This window comes from Pseudorca crassidens, chromosome 15 (assembly GCF_039906515.1).
Source record: "Pseudorca crassidens isolate mPseCra1 chromosome 15, mPseCra1.hap1, whole genome shotgun sequence".
NCBI classification, from domain to species: domain Eukaryota; kingdom Metazoa; phylum Chordata; class Mammalia; order Artiodactyla; family Delphinidae; genus Pseudorca; species Pseudorca crassidens.
Window position 1 is genome coordinate 61,770,447 of NC_090310.1, and position 27,081 is coordinate 61,797,527.

At 50.8% G+C, this 27,081-nt stretch overlaps 1 protein-coding gene across 4 annotated transcripts; it reads left to right on the forward strand.

The window, feature by feature from the left end:
• The first annotated feature begins 6,017 nt into the window (after positions 1 to 6,017).
• Positions 6,018 to 23,693, forward strand: SLC52A3 (solute carrier family 52 member 3). 4 transcript variants are annotated; one of them, XM_067707727.1, is made up of 7 exons: positions 15,210 to 15,477; positions 15,736 to 15,793; positions 16,371 to 16,460; positions 16,943 to 17,555; positions 19,199 to 19,704; positions 21,738 to 21,861; positions 22,369 to 23,693. In XM_067707727.1, the coding sequence occupies exons 4-7, from the start codon at positions 16,989 to 16,991 to the stop codon at positions 22,579 to 22,581; spliced, it is 1,410 nt and encodes a 469-aa protein (XP_067563828.1). In that variant the 5' UTR covers positions 15,210 to 15,477; positions 15,736 to 15,793; positions 16,371 to 16,460; positions 16,943 to 16,988; the 3' UTR covers positions 22,582 to 23,693. The 4 variants fall into 4 exon arrangements, with proteins under 4 accessions (XP_067563829.1, XP_067563830.1, XP_067563831.1 ...); XM_067707728.1 differs by lacking the exons at positions 15,210 to 15,477; positions 15,736 to 15,793 and adding an exon at positions 6,018 to 6,178; XM_067707729.1 differs by lacking the exons at positions 15,210 to 15,477; positions 15,736 to 15,793; positions 16,371 to 16,460 and adding an exon at positions 6,018 to 6,178.
• The last annotated feature ends 3,388 nt before the right edge of the window (positions 23,694 to 27,081 follow it).

A 27,081-nucleotide genomic window follows, 5' to 3' on the forward strand; every position in this document is an offset into this window, starting at 1 on the left:
AGGAAGCCAACAGCTTAGCTGTCCTCGAGGGGCCCGGCCACACTGCCAGTGTCTGGAGTGGGGAGGGGCAGAGGGCACAGCCCTTCACATCAGCCCATCCCCCCACTTTGGACCTGGGCCTGGGCATCTGCCTCTCACTGGCTACCTCACTAGACAGATGGGGAAACAGGCCCAGGCCTGACTCAGATGCCCTGTCTCCAGGGCCTGGGTGCTTCCTGAGGGCCCAGGACACACAGTCCTGCAGAGGGAAGAGGTGAAGAGAAGGCCTGTGGTGCCAAAAGGGTCAGAAGCCTGCCTCTGGCCCCCAGCAAGTCAGGGTCATTGCGGGAGGGTGGGGGACAGAAGTGTGAGGAGGTTGAGATGAGGGCACGGTGCCCCCCAACAAGAGAGGATCCCCCCTCCATCAGTGCAGCCCAGCTCCCCTCCACCTGTCACTCACTGAAAGTCACTCTTACCCTCACGCCCAGCTGTCCCTTCTCAAGGTCTCCCCTGTCACTCATCAGTCAACAAATATTTCCTGAGCTTATCTGTGTGCCAGGTACAAACTAGGTACCAGGGCCTCAGCCAGGAACAAATCAGACATGGTCCCCACCCTTGTCGAGCTGATGCTGGTGGGAGTCAGACACCAAACAAGGTACATGAGAGAACACGTAACACAGCATCAAGGGCACAGTGAAGAAAACGGGAGCGGCATGTGCAGGGAGACAGAGTCGGCGACCAGGCTATTTTAATAAGGGGTCACCTCTGAAGGATGAGTTTGAGCAGAGACCTTAATACAGTGAGGGAGGGGCCACGGGGTTGCCTGGAGAAAGAGCCCCAGGTAGAGGGAACAGCAAGGGCAAAGGCCCTGAGGCAGGGCACGAGTTTGCCACGTGAGAGACAGCAGGGAGGCCAGTGTGGCTGGAGTGGAGAGTGAGGGGGGAGGGAGGAAGCTGTGCTCAGTGTGATGGGAGCAGAACCCCACTGGGCCGGTCCATGGGGAGGAACCCAGCAGGGCTGGGAGGGTTCTGAGCAGAGGCAGGACAGGCTCTGAGTCGTGCTGTGAAGGGCAGAAGGGCGAGAAGTAGGATGGCCAGTGAAGAGATGACCGCAGAAGTCCAGGCAGCACATGAAGGAGGCTGGACAGGGTGGTGGCAGTGGAAGGGTACCGAGTGGCCCGATTCTGGGTCCCAAAGGATCTGCTAAGAGATTAGATGTGGGGTGTGCGAGAAAAACAGGAGTTCGGAGAGGAGAGAGCAGCTCCATTTCAGAGACCGTGTTCCTTGCTGTATCCCCGGTGCAGGGACAGAGTTAATCTCAATCAATAGTCACGTTAAAGAGAGAGAAAGGAAGAAATAGACTCCCAGCCTCAGGTTCCTCTTCAGACCAGGCTGGCTTTTTTCTTCTTCAAGCCTGTCAGAGGCGACCTCTGGTGGCCAATGATTGGAACTGCAAATCCTCAGGTTGAGGGCCATAAGGAAGAGTATGAACCCTGGAACATACTTGACTGGAAAAAATCAGAGACCATACCCCAGCCCTCACCCATTTTACAGATGAAGATAGTGAGGCCCACCTACGGTTGAGGTCTGATCTCCATCTCAATGGCTGCTCCTTCTGGCCCCCCAACTGTTGTTTTCCAGAGCTGAGTGGGCATTTCACGAAATCCCCCGCAACCTCCCATAGGATGCTGGGAGTCCATCCTTGGCACTCCTACATTCCTAGGAAGCATCGTGCTGCCTCATCTTGCATACATTCCAAATCCCCAGATTAGCCCACACCTTCCCTACTTAGCTAGATGGGAAATCTCTACCCCATCTGCGCGGGAATTTCCACCATCCTTCACTCTTGGAATCCTGCCCCAGGGCAGGACCCTGCCCAGCAGAGGTCTGTCAGCAGGGACCCATTTGCTACATACAAACCTGAAAGTTGTTCCCATTCCAGCCCAGTTTTTCCAACTTGGGTAAGGGGCGTTCTCCCCCATCAGCACACCCCATTCAGGTGGCACCATAATTCCCCCCACCTTCAACTCTTGGCATGCCTTGAGCTGTCATTGTTCTTCACACAGGACAGAGACAAGGAGAGGAAAGGAGGTCCTAGGTATGCTCTCAGCAGAGCAGAGGAGGCTGTCCCCCCACCTTGAGCTGCAGGTAAGACTTCTATTGATGCGACACTAGGATGGCATTTGATGTTCCTTTTATTTCTTTTTCTTCATTTTTTTCTTTTTTTCAGCAATTTTTAATTTTAGGTTACACAACTAACAGGGTTATAGACTCCTAGAAAAGAAAGATATTTCATTTAAGTCTAAAGTCCTCTTCATTCCACTTCCTATTCCCTGACCACCTCCACACACACAGTCCCAAAGGTAACCACTGTTGCCAATTTGAAATTCATCTTTCCAGATTTTTTCATATAGATGTATATGTGGTAAACACACATGCAGCCCTAAAGAATATGTAGCTTTTATTTGTGGAGAATATAATTTATTTACACAAATGGAATCATCATACTGTACATATTTATCTTGTGAATTTTTTCTCCAGTCTGTTCTGGACTCTTGAATTCAATTCATGGATATGAGATTGTATTCCCTTTGGTGGGGTCTGCACCATGCTGGGAGCCCTGATCAGGGAGCAAACAAGTACTGAAACTGGTCTGGAGGCACCCTTGGAAGCCCCTTTCCCTAATCCTCTTTTCCCGCGTCTTATTTTCTCCTGCTCTCTTTCCTCCTTCCTCCCACCTTCCACCTTTTCTCACCTTGGCACTTAGGGCCCACACAACCCCAGTGAGAAGGTTCTAAGAGTCCAGATGCCCTTTGCAAGGTCCATCTCCCCGGAGTTTGGGGCTTCCTGCACCCCCTGGTGGCTTCTCTGAGTAACGGCAGTGGCGCCTTCGGCCCCTAATCCAATTGCCCATCAACCCGTTCAGAAAGCGCAGCACATCTCCGCAACTGCGAGTGAACCTCCGGTGCCTGCCCTGGGGGACCCGCCACGGATCAGCTGATGTCTGCCCTGGAAACTCTCCTGGTGGAATATGAGCGACCTCCTGACCGGCCAGAAGAGTCTACGTGTTTGAGAGCGCTCGGGGCAGCGCTTTGTGGAGGACTCGTGGTCCTGGTGCAGCGTCCTTGGAGAGCAACTGAGTGATCGCTCTCAAGTATGTTGTAGTTCACGGCCAGGGATTGATTCTACAGGTATTTCACACCTGGGCAAAAAGACAGATTGCCGCGGTATTTGTTGCAGCGTTGTTCTTGATGGTAAATGACGGGCACCCAGCAATGGGGGCAGGCTAAATTCACCCCTGTGCTTTTGGGTGATGGGACACTGCTAGGTCCTGCCGTTCCCGTCCTGGGACTCCCTCAAGGTGGCTCTACAGGCTCCCTGCACTCTGCAACCTGCCCCCGCTGGGTCCTTCCCCACTCCACCTTCCCCTCACCCTGCTCTCTCTTTTTTCTACAGAGAACATCCTCTAACGTACTGAATAATTTCCTTATTCTTTACCATTTATTGTTCATCTTGCTCCACCAGAAAGAATATCAGCTCTCCAAGGACAACAGCTTTGTCTGTTTTGTTCAGTTTTATATCCGAAGCTTCTCTCACAGTGCCTGACATACAACTGACACTTCATAAAAGTTTGTTGAATGAATGAAGCCAATGAATGAAGGTCTCAATGCTGGGAATACAGAAAGATCTCTAAGATATTAAGCAGAAAAAGCAAGCTTCAGAATGACGTGGTGGATGTGCCCCACTGTATAAAGAATGTTTTCCCATCAACCTAAAACTGCTAACAACTTTTAATTAATTAATGTCAATTAAACAACAAATACTATACAAGTATCTGGAGATGACAAGGAAGTGGGGAACCTTTTGGCGGGGGTTCATTCATTCACATATGCAACAAACATTAAATTCCCAGGGTATACTGGTTATATTAGACACATGTCAAGAAAGGTTTCTTTAGAGGAGGTGGTATTTGAGATTGGCTTTGAAACACGTGTAGGATTGTCGCAGAAAAAGATGGGGCAGAACGGATATTCTAATAGAAGGATCAGTACGGAAATTTCGGTGGCTTAAAAGTACTGTAAACACTTAGAGAATTGTGAGCAGTTCTGGCTGTAAGTAGCAAAGGCTACATGTAAGAAAGAGGAAGTGATAAAGTTGTCAAGATTTATTGGTCCCAGCTGAGGAAGGATGTAAATGCGAGGCTTGGGCATTTCTCTTCATTTGGTGAGCAACGGGGGAGTCTTTGAAGGTTGACAATAAAGATATATAGATAGATATAGATTTTTTTTTTCTTTTTTTTTTGCCGCGTCACTGGCATGCGGGATCTTAGTTCCCCAACCAGGGATCGAACACACGCCCCCTGCAGTGGAAGCTCGGAGCCCTAACCACTGGACAGCCAGGGAATTCCCCAAAGATATATTTTTTAAGTTAAAAGTAAAAATGATATAAGGAGCACCCATGAGATGGATGTGGGTCACACCTTAGACAGAACTTCCTGAGAGTCGGGAGGGGGCATCACTGGGAAGGAGAGATTTGGGGGGGCAGCAGCCTCACACTGCATCCTGGTAGAGGACGAGCAAATTCTTGTGTCCCTACAACCCAAAGTGTTGGGTTCATCACTTCCTGAGCCCCTGGCAGCTGAGAGAGGGGCCCGGTCTCCACCCCTGGGGTCTGCTTACCTCTCACCCCAAGCATTTGCCAGGGGAGTGACTGCTTATCAAGTAAATGACTGTCTCAGAGAATAAGACAAAAAGCAAGCCAGAATTATTCGTAGACCTCAACACACAGTGAGCCAGGCCCTGTGAGATTCATTTCACACCGTGTGTGCACAAGTTTGACTCTGGGTTCGAATCCTGACCCGCACTTACCGGCTATAGCACCTTGAGGGAGTCACTTAACCTCTTTGAGCCTCAGTTTCCCCATCTACAAAGTAGGGAATAAAAGTAGCACCTGCCTAGGATTAACAGATTTCATTGGATATTGGACTATTATAGTTCACTGGATACGAACTATTACTATGCGGCAGAGTAGTATTCGTCAGTGGATATCAGAGACCAGCTCTGCCGGACTCTTGACTTCTCTAGGCCTCCGGTTCCTCGTTCGTAAAATGGGGATAGTAGTTGTATCTCCCCAGAAGCCTGTGGTAGGGCTTCCCTGGTGGCGTAGTGGTTAAGAATCCTCCTGCCAATGCAGGGGACACAGGTTCGAGCCCTGGTCTGGGAAGATCCCACATGCCGCGGAGCAACTAAGCCCATGGGCCACAACTACTGAGCCTGTGCTCTAGAGCCCACGAGCCACAACTACTGAGCCCATGTGCCACAACTACTGAGCCCACGTGCCACAACTACTGAAGCCTGCGCGCCTAGAGCCTGTGCTGCACAACAAGAGAAGCCACCGCAACGAGAAGCCCGTGCACCGCAACTATAGAAAGCCCACGTGCAGCAACGAAGACCCAACGCAGCCAAAAATAAATAAATAATAAAAAATAAATTTTTTTAAAAAGCCTGTGGGCTTCCCTGGTGGCGCAGTGGTTGAGAGTCCGCCTGCCGATGCAGGGGACACGGGTTCGTGCTCCGATCTGGGAAGATCCCACATGCCGCGGAGCGGCTGGGCCCGTGAGTCATGGCCGCTGAGCCTGCGCGTCCGGAGCCTGTGCTCCGCAAGGGGAGAGGCCCCAAGAGTGAGAGGCCCGCGTACCGCAAAAAAAAAAAAAAAAAAAGTCTGTGGTAGATTAAACGTATCAGTGCACCTCAAGCTCAGGGCCTGGCACAGAGTCCGCTCAGCACACACTGGCTGTTTTGACTTCTGCTCCACAAGGAGGGCGTTATTATTATCCCCACTTTCCAAGTGACTTATTTAAGCACCACTATTTGAACCAAGAGTTTCTGCTCCAGGGGGCGCCATTTCTGCACGAAGGGAATTACGGTGGCCCGAAGGTGGGGCCGGAGCCAATGCCTGGCCGGCTCTTTTGTCTTCTGGGGGTTAAAGCGCTGAGTAAACCAGCCCTTTATTGTTAAGTTGAATCATCAGGATCCTCTGGATTGGGCTGCTTGGGCTGATTCAGACACACATTTAGGCTCTTAGTGAGCCCCGCCCACCCTGCCCGCGCCTTTCCCCCTCCTTGGGGCGGGGACAGGTTAATACTAACCGGCTGCCTCTGGCCCCTCCCCTGCAGAGCCATTTGGGAACACGACCAGCAGGTAAGCCAGCCGACCTGGGCGACTCAGGCCTGTAAGTGCACAGCTGCAGGTACCAGGGGCCAGTCTAGTCCGGGGACAGCAGGTGGCCCATGGCCTTTCCCTTGGCCGTGGAGAAAGGAAATTTCAGCTGCTGGGTTGGAGGCCGAGGGATAGCGGGGAAGAAGGGTCTCCTCCTCCGCTGGCCCGCAGGTCCGGCTGGAGTTGGGGCACCCTGAGCCGGCTGGGTGGACTCCAGACCCCTCCTCCCCAGGCCAAAAGACTGCGCCCCCCGCCCCGACCTCTATCCGGCTGCATCTCCACACCATTGGGACAGCTGTTCCTACCAGGTGGGGGCCGGAATCTCACCAGCCTGGCACGGAGACCGAGGGTTGGGATGGGCCCTGAGGGGAGAGGAACCCAGCCAAGGTCAGCCCCTTGGGAGGCCTGAAGCCCTTCCAGGCCCTGGGAGAGGCGAGAGGGAGAAAGGGAACTCACAGTCCCCACTGGCTGGCTGGGGTCCTGTTATCTCCTTGCTTCCTCCCCGGCAGCCGAGCGCTAAAAGCCTGGGCATCCTCAGACCCTTTGGAGACACAGAGACCCAGAGAAGGTGAGCAGCTGGCTTGAGGGTGCACAGCCAAGTGAGCACAGGCCTGGTCGACCAGGGGTTGGACAGGGTGTGGGCAAGCACTGCTTCCTCTCTGGGCCTGGATTCCCCACATCTGTGAGATGGGAACATTGAGATGGGATGCGGCCCAAGGTAACGCCAAGCTTATGGCGAGGAGAGGTGAAGCCCTCTTGATACACGTGGATGTGAGCCACGAGGGCGGTGGCTTACCTGGGCCGGGCCTCCAGCACACACAGACTCTCCCCTCTGCTTCTACCTCCTGTTCATCTCAGCCCCTCCTTTTGCCCTGCCTCTGTGCCTCTGCCTTCCTGCCCATTTCTGCTTCTAGCTTTTGGTTCTTTGTGTCCCTCTGTGTCTCAGTCTCTGTCTTTATCTCTCCAGCTCTTCTTCTAGGTTTTTTGTTTTTGCCCCTCTCTGTCTCCCTCTTCTGTCCACTCAGAGCCATCTTGCTCCTGCCTGGACCACATCCCCACCCCTCTAGTCTTACTAGGAGTCTGGAACCTGGGACAACATTGACTCAGACCCTTGTCTGGGAGCAGTGTGTGGCCAGTGCCCATGCCGTCACCTGGCACTGCCCGGGCTGCCCTGGCCGACTTAGCACACATGGTTGGGGAAGGCTCGATCAGGTGGCCCAGCCCTTAGCAAACCAGGTGGCCATCTGGACACTGGGAGAGAGGACAGGGCCGGGCTCACGTGGGAGAGAGCAGCACACAGAGAAGCTCCCGTCCCCAAGCTGATGCCCAGCGATGCTGTAAAGGAAGAAAGCAGAGAGCAGGACCGAGCGCAGGGTTGGAGGCTCGGGCTCTGATGAGCAAGGCTGGACAAGGCCCTTCCTGCCTGGTGGGGGAGGAGATGGCCCAGCCCACACATTGAGGGTGTGCTGGCCCCTCACCCTCTACTCCCTTCACTCCCTTGGGCCTGGGACTCAGCTCCCTGTGCAAGAATGGGAAGGGAAGGGACACCTTTGCCTGAGGCTGTCCTTCTGGCTTCCCTGTGTTTGCCCATCTGTTGTGGGGGCATCTCAAGTGTCTCACTCAAAGCCTTAGGTTTCTGGTCTCCCACAGTCACCGAAGGGGCCCGGGAAACAGATATGTCTTGGAGTCTCTCCCAGGATCTCCAGGGCCTGAACCCCATTTCTCCCTTTCCTAGCCCAAGTGCTGGGGAGACTGGAGGTGAGTGGAAAGGGATCCTGCTCAGCTTGGCCCCTGCAGCAGCTTCCTAACCCCCTCACCCACAGGGCCCTGCTCAGGCTGGTTAAGAGGGCTGGGTCCACAGTCAGATATGCCTGGGCTCAAACCTCAGCTCCCAGATGACCAGCTGTGTGACCTCGGGCAAATGACTTTCCCTCTCTGAGCCTCAGTTTCCTCATCTCTTAAATGGAGACAATTACAATGCTTGTCCCAGGATTGTTGAGAGGATTTGATGGATAGCGTGTGTGAAGTGCTTAGCGCCAGGCCTGCAAGACAAGCAGCGAGAAATAGCAGCCATTGTTGTAGTTGTTGTTACTGTTATTGTTTTTATCTTTTCTGCCTGGGGAACTGCACCAGCTTCCTAATAGGTTAACAAGTTTCACTCCTGCTTTCACCCTGGCCCCCCATTATTCTCCTCACAACAGCCAGCATGGTTCTGTTAAAAACGAAATTAGAGCTGGTCCCACCTCTGTCCAGCAATGGAGATTTTAGCTCAGAGAAAACCCCCAGACTCTTGCCTACAGGGCCCTTACATGACCTGCCCATTCCTCCCCACGGGAATTGCTGTAGCCACGCTGGCCTCCTGGCTGTTCTTCCAACACCAATACCTGTTTCTGGCTGGGGCAAGACAGGTGAGACCCTGCCCCAGGGCCTTTGCAATTGCTGCGCCCTCCCCCACCACCACTCTTTCCCCTGACATGGCTCACTCCCAGGCTTCCTTCAAGCTCCCTCTGACAACCCCATTTACGATTGCAGCCACCCTTCCCGATTGCCTGCTCCCCCGGCCAGCTTCTTCCCTCCACAGCCCTATCACCAGCTGACTTGCTCTGTGTTCCTACTTTGCTTAGTGACTGTTTCTTCCCACACTTTCCTGAGAGCAGAGGTTGTGTCCGGCACACACCAAGTATCCAATAAATACTGGATAAATGAATGAACAAGAACTGCAAGGTCACTGTGGAAAAACAGATAACAGAGATGTGCACTTTTTTTTTTTTTTTTTTTTTTTTTTTTTTTTTTGCCATACGCGGGCCTCTCACTGTTGTGGCCTCTCCCATTACGGAGCACAGGCTCCGGACGCGCAGGCTCAGCGGCCATGGCTCATGGGCCCAGCCGCTTCGCAGCATGTGGGATCTTCCCAGACCGGGACACGAACCCGTGTCCCCTGCATCGGCAGACGGACTCTCAACCACCGCGCCACCAGGGAAGCCCACAGAGATGTGCACTTTTAAACAATATCCCCAACACACTCTGAGCCACTCCTTAGATCTCTGAAGAAACGAGACCTCTGCACAGGCAAGTCCCTCTGCCTAGGACATCCCCCATCCACTGCCGTTGATGGCTGTGTCGCCGGGGTCCAGGAGCACATGGCACTTGGTGTGGCTGGCTGGGAGTGAGCCAAGGCAGGGGAACCATAAAGGAGATGGGTCGCGCTGGACCTTACACCACTGTGACTTTTTTCCAGGTGAAGAAACAGAAACTTGCAGAGCCAAATCAGTTCCCTTGGAGCTGTGGTGGCACCTTCCTAAGGACCCAGAGAAAGCTCTGTGGGCCGTGGGGATTTAGGCTCTCAGTGCATGGGACCCATTGCACATAAATGAAATTTAGGTTCCTTATTTCCCCTGTCTGCCCTCTTCTCCCCTTTAAGCCCACTGTTCCAGCCACACTGGCCTAGGTTCATTCCTGCCCCAGGACCTTTGCACAAGCTGTTCCCTCTGCCTATATGTTCTTTGGAGTATTTTTATGATTTTTTTTTTAATTTAAAAAATATTTAAACATTTGATCCAGCTAAAATTGATTTTTTTTTGGTGGGGGTGGGGGCTGAGTAAGAGATAAGAAAGAGGTCCAACTTTATTTATTTTCCCTAAATGACAACCCAATAGAAGTCTTATTTTCTAACTGGTTCTATTCAGGAAAACTACATATTTGTCAATGTGTAACTGGCCACCTTGCTGACCTCATAGTTGAATAGCTGTTCAAGTGATAAAAGGTCACCATCTTCTGCAAATTCGCTTCCTCCCTTTAATTATTTACTTATTCCTTAATAGACATAGGCATATGCCTATCATATCATTTATTGCATATCATTTATTGCCTCTTCTAGATCCTTGTTTATTTTTTACCTTCTTCTGCTCTCAAGGCCTGGAACAATGAGTCAAAACCCCACCATTTACTGTGCTTCTGTCCTTTCTCCCAGCATTTCTGAGGCTTCTGGAGAATGTTATTCAGAATATAGATGTTCACCACTGTTTTGACTCCATTATGAATTTGTCTTTATCAATATGAAATGACTCTGGGTCTCAGTTCCTACTTTTGACTTTTGCCATCAAATTCCATATTGAGAGCTACCTCTCCCTCTCTCTCCCCCCACCCTGCATTTTTCTGGAAGACCTTTGCCCCCACATTTACTCCTAACCTTTTCCTTTTGGTATCTCTTTAAGGTGTGTCTCAACAACTAATTTTGTTTGAGTTTGGTTTCTGATCAGATCCTAGTTGTGGCAGGACCTGAGTTTCTGAGGCTGGGCTTTGATAGTAAATGAGATAAATGTACTCATTAGTTTTTGGCTACTATTGTAACCAGAAGTGGGGTCCAGCTGCTCGCAGCTCAAAAGCCAATAAAGAGGCAAGCTTGGTGGAAAGGAAAGTTTGCTTTATTTTGAATGCCAGCAACCAGGGTGGTGGGGGTGGCAGGCAGATGCCTGTCCAAAGGCCGACGTCCCCCCCCGCCGCCCCCGTCCCGACAATCAGGGGAAAAGAGCCTTTACAGACAGAGGGAGGGGGCTACATGCAGAAACAGCATAGTCGGCTCTGACAGTCATCTTGAAATTGATCATCAGTGGTCTGACCAGTGTCATCCTGATTAAGTACAATTAATCTTTAGTTCCAGGGTTGGTTTGTTTCCATTTCTTGAGGCCAGTTCTCGGAATTGTGGCAGCTTATGTCATGGCTACATCCTGATCATCATGCAGTTAACTTCTCCACCTGGCAGGGGTTTCACTATCTATAAGACTGCTCATAGAATATGGCTCAGAATATTATCTAGAGCCCTTTGAGAAGGAACTACAGGTCCTTGACTATGCTTAATGACTAAACTATTATTATTTAGTTTTGTTGGACTGTTTTCCTTTGTTTCTGCATTTTCTCACTTTTCTGATTAAACTTATTCTTTGGCTAAAGTTTTTCCACAGACAAAAGGCAGGCTGAGGACATGGGGGCAAGGACCGTAGGGTCCTGCTCCATTTCACTATCACTGGTCAATATACATCCTTGAACATATATCTCCGTACACTTAGCCAGTGCTTTGCTATTTATAAAATAAGAGTGGCTTAAGCAAGATAGAAGCTTATTTATACCTTAACATTAAACAAGCAAAATGGTCCTACGGCAGACAGAACAGGGCTGGTGTGGCAGTTCTGGGCCACAAAGTCCTGAGGGCGTCTAGTCGTGTGTCGTCTCCCATTGTGCCAAATGGCTGCTGGCGTTCTGGCTATCACATCTGAATTCTAGACAGCAGGATAAGGAAGAACAGAAGGGCACACTCCCTTTAAGGAGACTTCCAAAGTCGCTTCCAACTTCGTTGGCCTGGTCTTGATTGGATGGTCATGTCCAGCTACAAGGGAAGCTGGGAAATGTAGTCCTTTAGCTCAGTGGCCATTTGCCCAACCAAAAATCTGGTCTCAGTAATAACTAGAAGAGTGGCCAGTGGGAAGCAGCTAGTAGCCTCAGCCTTGGAATATCATACAATGCTCTACCTTTTCTTTCCTTCTGTATTGTTTCACCAATCCTAGGCAGAACTCTACCTTAACTGATGTGGGTCAGCTTTTTTCCAGTGGGATTCTGCCTGCTTTATACCAGATCCTGGTCTCAGGTGGGAGTGGGCAGGCAGCACCTATTTCTGGGTCTACTTGGACAGTACTTTGGGCAGCTGAGAAGCTGCAATGAATTGCTGGCTTTTGAGAAAGGTTCTCTCCCTCCTCCACTCCGCTGATCCTCCAGGGCGGGACAGCCCCTGTTTTGCAGCTATTGAGTTACCTGCCTTGGCCAAGGTAGGGTGGTGTATTGCCGAAAGCCTGCTTTCAGTTTCAAGGTTCGTTGGATTCGCTGGCAAAATAACCACTCGTCTCACACAACTGAACAGATTTAATTAATTTCTTTAATAGAAGATTATTTAACATAATTTCAATATACAGTCATTAGAAGGGGATGAATAAAAGTATTAGAGAGATATAACCGAGTATACATCACCAGATTGGGCCAACACCTTCATCCAGGTTCAAACAGCAGCTGGGAAGTCCCGAGTAACAGCAGTCTGAAGTCCCAGTTGGGAAGGGTCCCGGGCAGTGCGTGGCCGCAAACCGATATCATCTGTTTGCGTGCAAAAATGCAGCTCTGGTTCAATTGTAACAATGCTGTTGATTTCACCATGTGAGTCACAAGATTTTCCAGACGGCAGGGGACTGGCCAAGTCCCCAGGGCTCAAGAAATTCCAAGACCCACTCCCTTTCTTATGGTAAGTGCTGCCTGACTAGTTAGTAACAATTGTTAAGTGTGTAAACAGGCAGGCAGCACAGTCGAGGCAGGGTCACAAGTCAGTCAGAGGCCTACTTCTGCCTCTGAAGCCTGAACAAGACTACTTTACTAGTTTTCCCAGCAGGTGGGAAACCCTGTCTTTCCATCCAGTCCCAGCCACTGCACCCTCCCCTCTACCTGCAACTCTGCCCGCTTTGGCCCATGATGCATCTGCGTCCTGCAGCCCACACACCTCTTCCTCACACTTTTCTCTGGGCATAGCCCCTGTGGCTTTTCTGCTTGCATCCTCACAGCACTGGGCACAAAGTAGGTGACTAATAATACCGGGTTGATTGTTTAGGGGGAAGTGATGACAAAGTTTTGCCATCAGGAATGTGTGTTGTGGTATCTAGAAGTGTGCTCAGGAAAATTGTGTGTTTTTAAATGCAATTGACATGTTTGCTGAAATCATAATCATGATCATTCACGTTTATTGAGCACTTACTATGTGTCAGGCATCATGCTAGTATTTTGCAGGTTCATGGTCCTAACAATTCTGATGTTGGTAATGGGACCTTCCCATTTTGCACAAGAGGAATCAGGTTAAGTTGTTTGCGCAGGGGTTGAAGCAGAGGTTAAGCAGAGGTTAAGTTGTTTGCACAGAGTTGAAGCTGCAATTTCAGGCCAGGCGTCTGCCTCCAGGTGGCTGGACTCAGTGCCCGGAGTCCAGTACTGAGAGGCCCAAGGTTGGATCCCAGCCCCCATTTTGCCCCCAACTAGTGGGGGATCCTGGGCAAGCCACATCTTGCTCTCAGAAAGAAGGGCTAGGCTTGATCAGGGGTTGCAGTGTCTACCGGGCATGGAGGGGCCCAGGCAGGTGCCCTAAGTTACAGAGGGCCAAGGGTGATTGTTGCCATGTGGGCACATTGTCCTGGTGTGGTCTTCCAGAATATTCCCAAGAAGCCAGAAATCCTGAGTTTCGTATGCCACCTCCTTCCTGACTTGTGGATTTCAGTAACTAATTATTTACAACATGCCACACATCAAAATAATACATCTGCTGCTCGCCTGCGGCCAGTGAGTTACCAGTTTACAAATCCTGAGCTAGGTCATCTGTAAAGGCTCTTCTGCCGTCAAAATGCCAGATTCCAGGGCTTCCCTGGTGGCGCAGTGGTTGAGGGTCCGCCTGCCGATGCAGGGGACACGGGTTCGTGCCCCGGTCCGGGAGGATCCCACGTGCCACGGAGCGGCTGGGCCCTTGAGCCATGGCCGCTGAGCCTGCGCGTCCGGAGCCTGTGCTCCGCAACAGGAGAGGCCACAACAGTGAGAGGCCCACATACCGGGAAAAAAAAAAAAAAAGCCAGATTCCAAAGCAGCCCCTGCCCTCCAGGGGCTTCAGTCTCCCCGGGAAATGTACCAGCATACACCCACACCAGGAAAACTCTAAATGGAGGGTCCTGGGTCCCAGGGCTGGGCAGCCAGATGAGGTTTCCTGGGGGGTAGGGTCCTGCAGAAATCTGGGATATGGACGGGAGGGAGATGGCGCCCCAGGCAAGGAGCAGTGAGTGCACAGGCGAAGGCAGAATTTTGCCCTCTCTCCATGGGTCCTCTGGGCATGCCCAGAACCAGGCCTGTCCTGGGCTGTTAGTGGGCCAGCTTCGCAGGTGAGGAAATGGAGCTTAGTGACTCACCTAAGGCTCCCAGACAGGAGGTGGTGAAGTGGGACTGAAAGCAGGTCGGACTGCATTCTGCACTCTGCCTCCCAGAGAGGAAGAGGTGGCAGCCCGAGGATTGTGTTCCCTCCAAGGCGGAAGGAGGAAAGGAGTCTGGAACTGGAGCGTCAGTTCTGTATGTGGGAACCTGGAGGGGAGCTTCCTGGGTGGGGCGTAGCCACAGGGCTGCCCCTGCGGGTTCTAGAAGAGAGACCGTGTGAATTGAGCAGAACCAAGATTAGCGTCATGAGGAGAGGTAGGTGGAGCCAAGTGCTGCAGGGGACCAGCTCCAAATCCCATCACCAGCCTCAGCAGAGCCCCTACACCCCTGCAGACCCTACCCCTTTTCCCATCGGTAAAAGGAGGTGATTGGCCCAATCAACATCTCTTTCCAAAATGGTGCATGTGCCACCAGTATTTCAGGTGGTACCTCATGGGGAACTTTTTTCCTTTATTAATTTTAATAGTCATATGTTAATTTCCATGCAAATTAGAAAAACATAATTGTCACCAAACCTGGCGTTGCACCATAGCAAAAACAGCTAACCCTTAGTGAGCGTTTTCTGTGCGGCAGGCACTGAGACGACACATTAACACATTGCATCTCATGACCAACCATGAGGTCGTGACTATCATTGCCCTCTATTTACAGAGGGGGGAAATGAGGCACAGAGGCAAACTCAGTTGTCCAAAATCATCCAGTTAGTTAAGAGGCAGAGCTGTGTTCAAGTCCAGGCAGCTGGCTCCAGAGTCTCACTCGAAGCTGTAAACAAAGAATGTTGTCTGACATTCCAGCTCTCCAAGGATCTAGCTGCAACCCACAGAAGTTGACCACGGACGGGGCTCCCTGGGGGGAATTCAGGATGGAAAAACAGCATGAAGCATTCTGTTTTGGATATAGAGCCCCTAGACAGTTAAGATGCATATCTAAGGAAGAATTTCAATGACCCAGAAATCTTGCATCTTCCCGTCCATAGAAAAACACTAAAATCATTAGCTTGCGCTATCTGGGTTTGTGTGTGTTTGTGTGTGACCTTTTACCAAGATGTATGCATGACTACGTGTATTTCCCAGCCAAGAAATTCCTACATATCCTGGCTCCTCCCCTACCTCTCCCGAGCAGTTCCTCAGAGCTATCTGAGGCTGTAGTCCTCAGTAAGACGCCTGAATAAAAACTGAAACTCACTGCCCTTATGTTGTGCGGTGCTGATTTTTTTTTTCAGTTGACAAAGCCTCTCCAATATTTTTCCTTAGACTGAGGGTAACTGCACAGGTGGTGTGACACAGGTAACTGGGAAGGTGGTAAACAGATCACAGAATGGTTCCAGGGGGGCTCCAGTCAGGCAGTCTCCCAGGGCCTGTCCAGAGAGGGAGCTCTATAATTTGAGGAGAAAAACTCCAGACTGCAATTTTATATCAGATAACCTTATTTTTGTAACAGGTAGTATGTTTTTTTAATGTTTTTTTGACAATGATCCTGACTTTTTTTAATATTTATTTTATTTTTTTGTTTTGGCCGCATCGGGTCTTCATCGTGGGATGCAGCATCTTCGTTGCAGCATGCGGGATCTTTCTGTGGCGCGCAGCCTCTTCGTTGCAGCATGTAGGCTTCTCTCTAGTTGTGGCATGCGGGTTTTCTGTCTCTAGTTGAGGTGTGCGGGCTCAGTAGTTGTAGCGCGTTAGCTTAATTGCCCCATGGCATGTGGGATCTTAGCTCCCGACCAGGGATCAAACCCACGTCCCCTGCGTTGGAAGGTGGATTCTTTACCACTGGACCACCAGGGAAGTCCCCAGATAGTATGTTTACATGGTTCACAAATCTAAATTATATAAAAAGCTCTATACTGAGGTGCTGAACATCCCAGCAGTTTCTGTGTGTCCTTCAAGGGCTGCTTTGTGCAAATACAAGCAAAGAGAACATATCCTTCCTCCTTTTCTCCTGTCTACCTACCTTGATGTTGTTCACTTATCAGCTCGGCCTCAAGGCCTGTCGTTATCCTATCAGCCAGTGAGCTCTCCTGCATCCCTCTCCTTGTAACAGGTGTGTGCTATTCCAAGAGGCAGCCATCCCTTCCACTAGCCCCTCTTCTGTGGGTGGCAGGGAGGTTGTCTCCCATGTTTTGCTATTACCAACAAGGCTGCAAGAAATAATAACCTCGTACATACATCATTTTGTCCAGGGCAGGTAAACATTGGCTTTGGGACAATCTCACAGTGCGAAGTGGCACCTTGGAGTCATTGTTAATTGACATTTCCCATGGTGAATGAAGGTAATCTTTTCATATGTCTAAGACTTCTTTGTACTTTTTCCTCTGAACTGTTCATATCCTTTGTCTACTTCTCTATTGGGTCTTTTTGTTCTTAATCTATAAAAACTCTTTATACATTAGGAAGATAAATCTTCTGTCTGTGATTTACATGCAGTATTTTCACCCAGGATGTCATCTGTCTTTTGATCTTGTTGTTGGTATTTTTTGGCATTTTTGCAGAGGCTGTTTTGTTGGTTTTCTTGCTTTTGTGTGTTCTAAGGTTTATGCAGTTGAAAGTATCAAATTTTTCTTTTGTGGTCTGGATTTACAAGTCATGATAGGAAAGCCTTCCCCACTGGAAGCTTGCTTATAAAGGAATTTGTCCATGTTTTCTGCTAATAAAAAGCCACCTTGTTCGTGGGGAGGGCCCAGAAGCACAGTCTTTTGCTCGATGGTGAACCTGACTTTGCTCACCTAGTATTTTTCTCCATCAAACACTGCAGGCTGATCTGTGGAGGCAGCAGCCTCCGGCCCAGGGCAGACGTCACCATGGCCTTCCTGATACACCTGCTGGTCTGTACCTTCGGGATGGGCTCCTGGGTGGCCATCAACGGGCTCTGGGTAGAGCTGCCCCTGCTGGTAACGGAGCTGCCCGAGGGCTGGTACCTGCCCTCCTACCTCACAGTTATCATCCAGCTGGCCAACGTCGGCCCCCTGCTGGTCACCCTACTTCATCACTTCCAACCCGGCTGCCTTTCCGAGGTGCCTATCATCTTCGCTGTGCTGGGGGTGGGCACCATCGCCTGCACCCTCTTCGCCTTCCTCTGGAATGTCACCTCCTGGGTGCTGGGCAGCCACCACAGCATCGCCTTTCTGGTCCTCACCTTCTTCCTGGCCCTGGTGGACTGCACCTCCTCCGTCACCTTCCTGCCCTTCATGAGCAGGCTGCCCACCCACTACCTCACCACCTTCTTTGTGGGTGAAGGACTCAGCGGCCTCCTGCCTGCCCTGGTGGCTCTCGCCCAGGGCTCGGGTCTCACCACCTGTGTCAACATCACTGAGACATCAGACACCACCCCGATCCCTGAGACCACCAGGAACACGGACAGCCCACAGGTACCTGGCATTACCCAGAGCTGTTGCAGCTCTGTTCTTGGTCATAAGCAAGATCCTGCGGAGGGCTGGTGTTCCCTAGATGTTGGGTAGACCAGTGTTCTTGACCTGGCCTGGGGGAGCTGCTGAGACATATGCCAGCGGGCACCCCCCTCACCCCCAGCCCTGAAATCCTTGGGGTCAGGTGTGTTTTGGAATCTGCAGTTTCAGATTTTAGAACACACTTACCCCAAGTCTGGGACAGGGCCTGTGACTCAGCAATGCAGCACAGTGACCCCCGCTGCCCACAGCCTGGGGCGTTCATGCCCAGTAGGCAGATGAAGGCTGTAAATAGACTCATATCCAGCTCAAGTGTTGCTGTCAAATGAGTCACAGAAAAATTCTGGCTTTTAGAGCTTTCTGGATTTCAGAATTGCAGATAAGGGATTGTAAACGTGTATGTATGCAGAGTTCCCCAGGTGTCACTAATGTACAGACAGGGCTGAGAACCATAGACTTCAGACGTTGCTTCAATACCTCGTGCTGTTACAACATCAAACTTCCTCACTGGATTTTGGACAGTATATACACCTAACACTATCCAAACCACCGCAGTACAGCCGTGTTTGCGAACCAGTGGCCTGGGCCACCGGAGCATGAAAGCATTTTTCTTTTTCGAGAGTTTGAATTAGTTGATAACATTTAAATTTTTTGAAATTTCACATACATAAATCTAGAGGCGTGATATCTCTCGGAAAAAAGTCGCCACAGGGCGCCTTTGGGTGGGGCCGCTCTCCTGTCTCCAGCCAGCCCCTCCTCTGAACATGTATATTTGTGGTTACCAGCCCTGGAGGGCAGTCGGGGGGGAAGCTGTAGCTTCTGGGTCAGAAAGAACCAAGTGCGCTGGCTTCGCCACATACTCCCCGGAACCCTCAGGTAAGACAAACCGTCCTGACACCTCTGTGCCCTCTAAAACCAGGGGTGACGGACCCCACTGCGCGGGGCCGTCAGAAGGCGCACGCGAGCAACTACGTGCACCGTGCTGCTGTGCAGTGAGCAATCAGTCAGCGTGAGCGTTTATTATCCATCACTTACTTATTAATAATAATGCCTAATATTATTGTATACAGGCAGACCTTGGAGATAATTGAGGGTTTGGTTCCGGACCACTGCAATAAAGCGATATTGCAATAAAGAGAGTCACACAAACTTTTTTTGGTTTCCCAGTGCATATAAAAGTTATGTTTACCACTATATGTAGTCTATTAAGTGTACAGTAGCATTATGTCTAAAACAACAATGTACATACCTTCATTAAAAAATACTTTATTGCTAAAACATGCTAACCATCATCTGAGCCTTCAGCAGGTCGTAAACTTTTTGTTAGTGGAGGGTTTGAAATATTTCGAGAATTACCAAAATGTGACCCAGAGATACAAAGTGGACAAATGCTGTTGGGAAAATGGCACCAGTAGACTTGCTCGATGTAGGGTTGCCACAAAACTTCGGTTTGTGTACACACACACACAAAATGCGACATCCACGAAGTGTAACAAAGTGAAGCACAATGAAGCAAGGTGTGCCTGTATTGTCATCATTAATTGGGTTGTTACCTGTGCCCTGACGTCACCCAGGGATCCGACTGACCCTTGTTTTGTCTTTCCCAGGGAGCTAGCAGCACTTTGGTGTCTGAGTTCGCTAGGACAGCACCCTCCGTGGACCACCTGGAAAGCCACTACCTCCCCGCCACCTTCTCGCCCTTCGTCTTCTTCCTCCTGCTCTCCTTCATGATGGCCTGCTGCCTCATTGCTTTCTTTTTCCTCCAGCGTCTACCCAGGCGCTGGCAAGCTTCCATAGAAGACCTCCTCACCTCTCAGGTCACCCTCCACTCCATCCGCCCGCAGGAAGGGAAGGACCTGGGCCCCCGAGGCCCGGAGGACAGCGGCAAGGGCCAGGAGCCTCTGGAGGAGAAGACAGCCCCCCGGCACCTGGCCCACCTGACCTTCATCTACATCCTGGTGGCCTTTGTGAACGCGCTCACCAACGGCGTGCTACCCTCCGTGCAGACCTACTCCTGCCTGTCCTATGGGCCTGTGGCCTACCACCTGTCCGCCACCCTCAGCTCCATGGCCAACCCTCTCGCCTGCTTCCTCTCCATGTTTCTGCCTAACAGGTCTACCCCCACCTGGCCCTGGAGAACTTTGGTTGGGGGCACACTTCACGTCAGAACCCAGAATCCCACACCCACCTATCAGGCTGGATGTGTAGTGGTTAAGAATATGGTTTCTGGGGCTCAACTGCCTGGGTTCAAAGCCCGGCTCTGCCACTTACTAGCTTTGTGATACTGGACAAGTCACTCCACCTCTCTGTGCCTCAGGAATCTAGAAAGTGGGGATAATCATAGGTCTTCTTCCTAGGTTGCTGGGGGCATAAGACGAGCTAATCTGGTAAAGCTTTTACAGCAGTGGCACATGTCAGGTCCACCGTCACCACCATTGGCCCATGTGGAGGAGCAAGCAGGAAGTGAGGTTCCCATTTACAAATAGAAACCCTGAGGCTTGGAGAAAGGGTCTGCCATGGTCTAATTCCCAGGATCTCAGCCCTGCCCTCCTGCCTCCGGCCCATGCTGGCTCCCTTACAGCTGCAGTTCTAGAAGAATGGCTGGGCAAATTGATAAAATGCAGATTGATCCAGCCTAGATTTCAAATTTTTTTTAATATAAATCTTTATTTATTTATGGCTGTGTTGGGTCTTCGTTGCTGCGCGCGGGCTTTCTCTAGTTGCGGCGAAGCGGGGGCTGCTCTTCGTTGCGGTGTGCGCGGGCTTCTCATTGCGGTGGCTTCTCTTGTTGCGGAGCACGGGCTCTAGGCGTGCGGGCTTCAGTAGCTGTGGCTCGAGGGCTCTAGAGCGCAGGCTCAGTAGCTGTGGCGTACGGGCTTAGTTGTTCCGCGGCATGTGGGATCTTCCCAGACCAGGGCTCGAACCCGTGTCCCCTGCATTGGCAGCAGATTCTTAACCACTGTGCCATCAGGGAAGTCCCAATTTCATATTTTAATAAGCAGCCTAAGTGGTTCTGATGTAGGGACTTCGGATCCGCACAGGAGAAACACCCACCTTGGGGTTGTGAAACTTTAGGTGTCCCTGCCTCCCACGTGCTCCTCTGCCCTGCCTGGCCTCACAGCCTCTCAGCCCTGCCCACCCCCCACCCCCCAGCCCGGGAAGGAGGAGTAATGAGGACAGGAGAGCTGGACAGAAGATGTCACTTTGCCAGAAAGCTGATTTTTCTCCCTTGAGGTTTAAAAACTGTGGAGGGAAGCTGGAGATTTCTCAGGAAGCAGGACCAGAGGCCACAGACCTGTGGACGCTGAGACGCCCAGAATGTTAGAAATACAGAGTCTGAGAGTCTCAGAATTCAAGAATTTTGGAGCAGAATGAGTCCTTAGAGGCAGGGCAGCCCCTCCACTGTCACCTAGGGGTGCATACCTGTCAGTGTTCTGAAGAATGTGGCCAGGGAGACCCCAGGGAAAAGGCCTCAAATGAAGGATGGTGTCCTCAGTGGTCAGACCGAGGGCCTACATGGAAGGCCACCAGTGTAGTGCCTCTAAGCCAGCCACCAGGACCCCCAGATCATGCAAACCTCACGTTGTAGACAAGGCAGCTGAGGCTGGAGGGAGAAGGGTCACCTGAGGTCGCACAGCACACACCCTGCAGTGCCAGTAACATGATCCAAGCCTCCCGCTCATCAGCGCAGTTTCCTGGCTGGGCTGGGGAGTATCACAGCAGGAAATGGCAGCAGATGGTAGCAGGTGGGCCCACAGCCAGGGCCAGGCCCTGCACACTCTGCTCCCCAGCCCCACAAGACTCATTACGCAGGTGAGGAAACTGAGGCTTAGGGACCAGTCCTGCGGGTGGAACTGAGATTTGAACAAGGCTCATGTAGCACTAGAGTCTATTCTGTTTTTCCTGCTGGGATGCTGGGCCCTGCTGTTAACACTCAGGATGACTTAGGCCAGCCTTGACCCCAGGAACCTCGCTGACCCACTTGAACTGGGTAGCCTGGAAGTTTCCACATGGGTCTAACCTCTAAGCCTGGAGACTCTGACCACTCCCTGTGGCCCCCTGGGGCTGGGGCAGGGTGGGGGAGTAGGGGCAGAGGTCAGGCTACTCACCTCCTCTATTCACGTCCCACCCCCCGCTCTGTCCTAGGTCTCTGCCATTCCTGGGGGTCCTTACAGTGCTCGGGACCGGCTTTGGGGCCTACAACATGGCCATGGCCGTGATGAGCCCCTGCCCCCTCATGCAGGGCCACTGGGGTGGAGAAGTCCTCATCGTAAGTATCTGGCCTGTGGAGCTGTCTGCCTCCCACCCCCCAGCTAGCCAAGGCCTGGGAGGTCGAGAGTATAGCCCCTTCTCTTGACCAAAGTCTTTGTGGTTACTCACTCAGGAAGCCCAAGGTTGGGGGGAGGGGGAGGGATGCTTCTTATTTGGAAACAGAGGCTTAAGAAGGTGAGCTGGCTGGTCCAAGCTGACAGTCCAGCTTCTCCCCTGAATGCCACACTCTTTCCACTATGTGTATGTCAGCGTGGCCTTCTCTTAGTTGCCCTTGACTTGATCATGAGACAGAAAAGCTATTGGGCTCTCCTTTGTCCTTGGGGAGGTCAACTCAGGGGGCCCCGTTAGTCCAGCAGAGTCACCCGCAAAAGGCTCTCCTTGAACTTAGAGGTTATTCCATGGGGTCCCCTTAGCCCTGTTCGGTCACCCTAGAAGCGCCCTTCGCCCTTGGGGCTTGCCCCAAAGTTACCTTCACTGCTGAGTCTCTCCCAACCAATCCCCGCAGGTGGCTTCGTGGGTGCTGTTCATTGGCTGTCTGAGCTATGTCAAGGTGATGCTGGGCGTGATCCTGCGTGACCGTAGCCGCAGCGCCCTCTTGTGGTGCGGGGCGGCGGTGCAGCTGGGCTCGCTCCTCGGAGCGCTTATCATGTTCCCACTGGTCAACGTGTTGAGGCTCTTCTCATCCGCTGACTTCTGCAGCCTGCAGTGCTCCACCTAGGCCAACTGAAGTGGCGTGGTCCATCACAAGGCCCCGCCCCCATGACTAACACCCGGAAACTGGGACCCCTCGAGGCAAGGCGTGTGCCCAAGGTCGCAGAGCCAGTGGTAGGGAGCTAGGAGGCAGAGCTCTTTAACTGATTTGCAGCACCCTGCTGGAGGATGTTAGAAGCGGAACAGCTGGGAGGTTGAGCTGCCCATTATAAGCTATGTGACCTTGGGGAAGTCACTTGATTGCTCTATCCCTCTGTTTCTTCATCCATAAAATGGGGATTATAAGAAATAACACCTACTTCATAGGTTTGGCACAGGGATAAAATGCAGAAGCACCCAGCACATCCCGATCTGACGCCCAACAGTACTAACAGGAGTGACAATCTACAAAGCCTAGAAGTGGCCAGAGGCGTTGAGAGATGACCCCTTCCCCATATCCTTTTTCCCCCATTGTCTCAGAGAAGCTTCTAGAAGACAGATGGCTAACGGTGGAATCTCAGGCACCTTGGCTTCCCAATTCCCACTATGGAGGAACATTGCACCCCTTCCTGTCACCCCTGCTGACCCAGGAAGGCCCACTCCTTGGAGATTAAGTGACCTCCTAAGAGGCAGAGAGAGGATTGGGGCGGAGGGGCCACAGCAAGACTCTGAAAGTGAGTCCCCCCCACCCCATTCACCGGCCGACACTGAACTGGGAGGCAGTCCTCTGAACTGGGGGGAGGAGGAGAGTGGGGAAGAGTATGTTAGCTACCTGATAGTTTTTTGGTTTTACTTTTTGTTTTTCTTTTTTTAAATAAAGACATTCCCTGCTTTTACACTAAGGTCAGCCTTCCAAGAAAAAGTCCAGCATGAACACCAAAAAAAAAGTTTCAATATAATCAGCTTTCAGTTGGTTCTAAGGTCAAGGCTGAGCTCAGAAATAAACAGAATCAAGGGCTTAGAGAATGTCTGGTCCTGGGACTTCTTTGCTTTTGAGGTTTGTTTTGTTTGCTTGCCGCCACCCTTCCTTTTTAATTTTGAATAGATAATATAGTCACATGTTTCAAAAGTCAGAAAATATAAAATGATGTTCAGCAAAAAAATTCCATCCCTGTCCACTCCCCCCTCTGCCCAGTTCCCCTTAACACACACATGAGCACTTTTATTTGTTCCCTGTTTACTCTTCCAGAGATTATGCAAATATAAGCAAATTCAAACATAGAGCCTTTTTACATAAAAAGTAGTAAACTGCTGTGTACTTTGCACTTTCAGGCAACAGTGAAAATGCAGAGAGCCTTCTTGTTCTTTGTCGTGACTGCATAGTATTCCACTGTGTGGAGGTGCCAGATTTGTTCAACCAGCCCTCTGTAGAAAGACATTTGAAGGTGTTGGAGACAAAATTAAACACTAAATCTCCCACCAACCCCAAAAACCTCTCCATAAAAGTAGAAAAGAAAGAAAATAGTTTTACTATTGAATATATGTTCAACCTGATTGTGGTGCACATCACAGACGGTCTGCTAAAAAGATTGCACAAGCAGAAACTCTACCCTTCTATATAGTCCAGTAGACACAACCTATTACATCCAGGTTCTCAAATGATAACCTCAAGTAAGAGAAGTAGATAACACGGTTTGTCATTCTGAACTCAGCTAGTGATTGGGGTGGCTCTCTGTGTTAGCTAATTGTCCTTAACCACAGGAAAGAAGAACTCATATCTTTATGAAAGGAGGTGGCTTCGCAACTTGGAGCCAAACCCTGAGTTAAGCTCCCACACTCCGGAGACTGGGTGATGGGGTGTGGCTTCCTGATATTTACATTGCAGACAGAGGGTTCCCTTGTGTGGTAAAACTGGCAAGAGGCTCATTCAGCTTTTTTAAAAGCCTCTCATACATGCAAAAAGGAGCAGAGAAAGAATTTACGTTTTCTAAATTAAATGCTCAAGAAAAGGGAGTGGGGATGTCTCTTTCCCTTTTGGGCACCAGAAAGAAATGTTTTTATTTGTATTTGCCCTTACAAGGGCATTTGGGTTGTTTCCAGTCTTCTCTCCCAGAAAAGACATTGGAGTAGATAATGAGCAAGAAGACCATCTCTCTACTGACGTGGGAAGATGCTCCAAGATTAATTACACACGTGGGAAGCAGATGCAGAAGAACGTGTAGAGTGCGGTGCTGGCCATGCTAATACACTCTGTCGAGCACTAGGTGGGAGGGCGGGTGACTTGCTGTTTGGAAAAGGCACCTCCATCTGACAGCCCTCTCTATGGTTTTGCTTCCGCCCTCCTCCTTGGAAGCCTGTGACCTTGACAACCTTTTAGTTACCAGGCACAAGTCAGCTGTCCTCCACCTCCTCCTCTGTACAATGGAGACAATAAAAGCCCCTCCCTTTCAGGGTTGTTGTGAGGGTTAATCAGCCCCACACTTGCAAAGAGTGAATGCTCAATAACTGTCATTAAAAAGCTTCCACTTTGAGAGAATATCTGCTATGGACCCTGGATGCCCCTTCCACCCCACCCCCACCCACCCCCTCCCTGAACTTAAGTCCAGTTGACCCACGTCACGTGATGTCTCTACAGTCCAACCAAGGAAGTTTCCCTGAAGAATGAGAGCAGAACTCTGGACTCTGCCTAGGGTTGGCAGCGGGTGGGCATCCCTGAGGACGACCCCGCTCCCCAAGCTGGTATCTCAAGGTGGTTGGAGGGAAGGAGGTAAAGCAAGAAGGAAGGAGCCTTCTGGGCAGCAGAAACTGCACTTGCAAAAGTGGTGGGGCAGGAGGCAGCAGGCCGCATTCAAGCGCCTAAAAGGAGGCCAGATTAGGGAGGCCAGGGGCAGGCACAGAGGCAAGGGCCTGAGAGGCCAAGGTTGTGAAGGGGTGGAGGGTTGTGTTGGCCTCTGTGGGTTTTGGCGGGGAGGTGGTGATATTGCCGGGAACCACAGCAGATACAAACAGACTTGGAAACTACTGCAGCCATCTGGGCAGAAAGGGCCCTGCGCTGGGTGAGCCATGCAAAGGCCAGCTTATCACACAGGCTGACATATACGATTTGTCCTTTTTGGTCTCCTAAGAAATTTTCCTGGAAGTCAATGACTGATTGAGCAAAGAGTCTCTAAATAAAAAGGACAGAACGACCTTCCTTCCACCCCAGGCCATGGATGGGAGCTAAAGGGATCCGAGTATGGAGAGCAGGTAAGGTCCCAGCCTCTGCCCCGAGAAACCAGAGCAAGAAGGGCTGATCTGGTTTGAAGCTGGCCACCCAAATCCCGAGTGGGGGTCCCCAGGAGACATTCCCTCCCACCATTTTGCTGGTAGTATACTCTGAGAAATGTTTAGAACTGTCTGGAAAACAGAGCCTGAAAAGTGACATCTGGGGCAGGAGTCTCACAGGCCCCGGTGCTCTGGGGAGATTGACCTGGTCAGAGCTGCCCTAGGTTTAGGCAAATCCAGCCAGCCTCTGCCCAAGAGCGCTGAGCCCGAACCCAGCTTCAGCCCCGTCCTGTCATTTTCTGCAGTGGAGACACCCTGCAAACCACCTTCCAGAGAAACTGCAGAGAGCAGGGGGCACGGCGGTATGGTTTGATTTATACCTTCTAATGCTTTAGACGGATGGCACATGGGCCTCTGAGTGGGTCCCAGGCCCTGCAAATGGGGTCATGTGCGAGCAGTGGTCCTTGCTCTTCAGGGCTCCGAGCTCCATGAGGGAAGGCTTGCATCTGGACTGTTTATCCTGGACCCACAGGCCTCACCATGCCTTGCCCTGAGAAGGGCTCAGCGAATATTACTTAGTGGTGGGAAGAACGGCCTCTCCAAAGCTGTGCATGCCCTGATTCCTGAAACCTGTAAATATGTTACCTTACACGGCAAAAGGGGGTTTACTGATGGAATTAAGGTTACAGACCTTAAAATAGCGAGTTTATTTTGGATTTCTTGAGTGGGCCCAATCTAATCACATGAATCTTTAAAAAACAGAGAATCAGAAGAGATTCAGCTGAAGAAATGAGAAGAAAGATGCAGCACCAGACACTACAACAGCAAAAAACCCAAACAATCCTATTAAAAATGGACAAAGGACCTGAATATATGTCTTTCCAAAAAAGACACACACATGACCAACAGGTACATGAAAAGGTGTTCAACATCACTAATCATCAGGGAAATGCAAATTAAAACCACAATGAGATATCTACCACAGGGCTGTTATCGAAAAGACAAGAGTTAAGTGTGCGTGGGGATGTGGAGAAAGGGCAACCCTCGTGCACTGTTGGCAGGAGTGTAAATTCACGCAGCCACTATGGAGAACGGTATGGAGGTTCCTCAAAAAACTAAAAATAGAACTACCATACGATCCAGCAATCCCACTTCTAGGTATATAACTGAAGGAAATAAAATTACTATCTCAAAGAGATATCTGCACCTTCATGTTTATTGCAGCCTTGTTTACAATAGCCAAGACATGGAAACAACCTAAGTGTCCATCAACAGATGACTGGATAAAGAAATGTATTTTTATACACAGTGGAATAATAATCAG

Coding starts and splice junctions, on each gene's coding strand:
- SLC52A3 (XM_067707728.1), top strand. CDS start 16,989: ATGGCCTTCCTGATACACCTGCTGGTCTGTACCTTCGGGATGGGCTCC. Junction 17,556..19,198: donor GGAACACGGACAGCCCACAG/GTACCTGGCATT, acceptor TGTCTTTCCCAG/GGAGCTAGCAGCACTTTGGT. Junction 19,705..21,737: donor TCCATGTTTCTGCCTAACAG/GTCTACCCCCAC, acceptor GCTCTGTCCTAG/GTCTCTGCCATTCCTGGGGG.